A 2,291-nucleotide genomic window follows, 5' to 3' on the forward strand; every position below is an offset into this window, starting at 1 on the left:
TTAAGGAAAAGGTCCTAGCTTGTCCAACCTCTGCCGATAACTCAGTCCTGGTATGGTGTACAGAAAACTCCAGTCACTCCAGTCTTTTGTGAACTTGCTGCTGACTCAGCAATGGGATGACAGAGTGCATCTGTTTACACTGTCCGACCGGGTAAACGGCCGTTTGTCAATAGGTGCAGGAGGAGACCATTCGGCCCATCGAGCCAGCACCACCATTCATTATGATCATGGCTGATCATCCTCAATCAGTAACCTGTTCCTGCCTTATCCCCATAACCCTGGATTCCACTATCTTTAAGAGCTCCATCCATCTCTTTCTTGAACGTATCCAGAGACTTGACCTGCACTGCCTTCTGGGGCAGAGCATTCCAAACACCCACCACTCTCCGGATGAAGACGTTTCTCCTCAACTCTGTTCTAAATGGCCTATCCCTTATTTTAAGCTGTGTCCTCTGATTCTGGACTCACCCATCAGCGGAAACATGCTTCCTGCCTCCAGAGTGTCCAATCCTTTAAAAATCTTATACGTCTCAATCAGAATCCCTCTCATCGACATGAACCCGCTGGTGTCTGAGCAGGGTGGCTGACTGAGTGAATCCTTTCCCACATTCAGAGCAGGTGAACGGCCTCTCTCCAGTGTGAACTCGCTGGTGCATGCGTAGGGCGGATGAATTAGTGAATCCCTTTTCACACTCGGAGCAGGTGAATGGTCTGTTCACCGAGTGGAGCCGCTGGTGCGTCAGCAGGTTGGATGAAGTAGTAAACCTCTTCCCGCACTGCGAGCAGGAGAACGGCCTCTCCCCGGTGTGAACCCGCTGGTGGACAGTGAGGTCAGACGCTCGCTTGAACCCAGTGCCGCAGTGAGAGCATGAGAACGGTCTCTCGTCAGAGTGAACACGCTGATGGACCATCAGTTCAGCAGAGCTTTTGTAGAATTTCCTGCACTTCGGACACTTGAAAGGTCTCTCCTCAGTGTGAACGAGCTGGTGCTTTATCAGGATGGATGACTGAGCAAACCCTTTCCCACACTCGGGACAGGAGAACGGTCTCTCCCCGGTGTGAATCCGCTGGTGTATCAGCAGCTCAGTCGAATTCGTGAATCCCTTTCCACAATCAGGGCAGGTGAACGGTCGCTTTGCGGAGTGAAGTCGCCGGTGTATCCGCAGGCTGGACGATGTGGTAAACCTCTTCCCGCACTCCGGGCAGGAAAACGGTCTCTCCCCGGTGTGAACTCGCTGGTGTACAGTGAGGTCAGACGCTCGCTTGAACCCTGTCTCACAATGAGAGCACACAAAGGGTCTTTCGTCAGAGTGAACATGTTGGTGAAGCGTCAGTTCCCTGGAGCTTTTATAGACCTTCCCGCAGTTTGGACATTTGAAAGGTCTCCTGTCCGTGTGAACACGCTGATGTGTCAGCAGGTGTGATGACCGTGTGAATCCCTTCCCACACTCGGGACAAGTGAACGGCCTCTCCCCAGTGTGACTGCGGCGATGAATTTCCAAATCGGATGGACATTTGAATCCTTTCCCACAGTCCACACATTTCCACAGTTTCTCCATGGCCTGGGTGTCCTTGACTCTCTCCTGGTTGAGTGATTAATTCTCCACACAGGGAACACGTGGATGGTTTCTGCTGTGTTGGGGAACAGTGTGATGATCTTTCAGGCTGTAAGTGGCCTCAGGCCTCTCTGCAGTTGGTGCAGTGGAACACGCGCTGTGTGCCTTCTCCAGTTATCCCGATGTGTGAAATCATTTCCCACATTTAGAGCAGAGAAAGACTTCTGCTTTCACGTTTCCAGGTGGATGGTGCCCAGCTGCTGAGAGACTTGAAAGTTGTGTTTGGTTAGAGTTTTGTTTCTATAAACCCCTCCGTCCTTACACCCTGTCCAGAGAGTTTACAGAAAAGGGCACATCCCGTGTCAGTGCAGGACAGGGATCCAGTGCTCACCCCCCTGTGTCAGTGCAGGATATGGATCCAGTGCTCACCCCCGTGTCAGAGCAGGATAGGGATCCAGTGCTCACCGCCCTGTGCCAGTGCAGGATAGGGATCCAGTGCTCACCCCCTTGTGTCAGTGCAGGACAGGGATCCAGTGCTCACCCCCCTGTGTCAGAGCAGGATAGGGATCCAGTGCTCACCCCCATGTGTCAGTGCAGGATAGGGATCCAGTGCTCACCCCCCTGTGTCAGTGCATGACAGGGATCAAGTGCTCACCCCCCTGTTTCAGTGCATGACAGGGATCCAGTGCTCACCCCCCTGTGTCAGTGCAGGATAGGGATCCAGTGCTCACCCCC

At 53.1% G+C, this 2,291-nt stretch overlaps 1 protein-coding gene across 1 annotated transcript; it reads right to left on the reverse strand.

Moving 5' to 3' along the window:
- Nucleotides 1-461: 461 nt before the first annotated feature.
- On the reverse strand, nt 462-1,730 carry LOC122546240 (zinc finger protein 239-like). Its single transcript, XM_043685028.1, has one exon. It carries the CDS (start codon nt 1,557-1,559, stop codon nt 531-533), a length of 1,029 nt encoding a protein of 342 aa, XP_043540963.1. The 5' UTR covers nt 1,560-1,730; the 3' UTR covers nt 462-530.
- Between the last annotated feature and the right edge of the window lie 561 nt (nt 1,731-2,291).

Source organism: Chiloscyllium plagiosum, unplaced genomic scaffold (assembly GCF_004010195.1).
Source record: "Chiloscyllium plagiosum isolate BGI_BamShark_2017 unplaced genomic scaffold, ASM401019v2 scaf_2742, whole genome shotgun sequence".
NCBI classification, from domain to species: Eukaryota; Metazoa; Chordata; class Chondrichthyes; order Orectolobiformes; family Hemiscylliidae; genus Chiloscyllium; species Chiloscyllium plagiosum.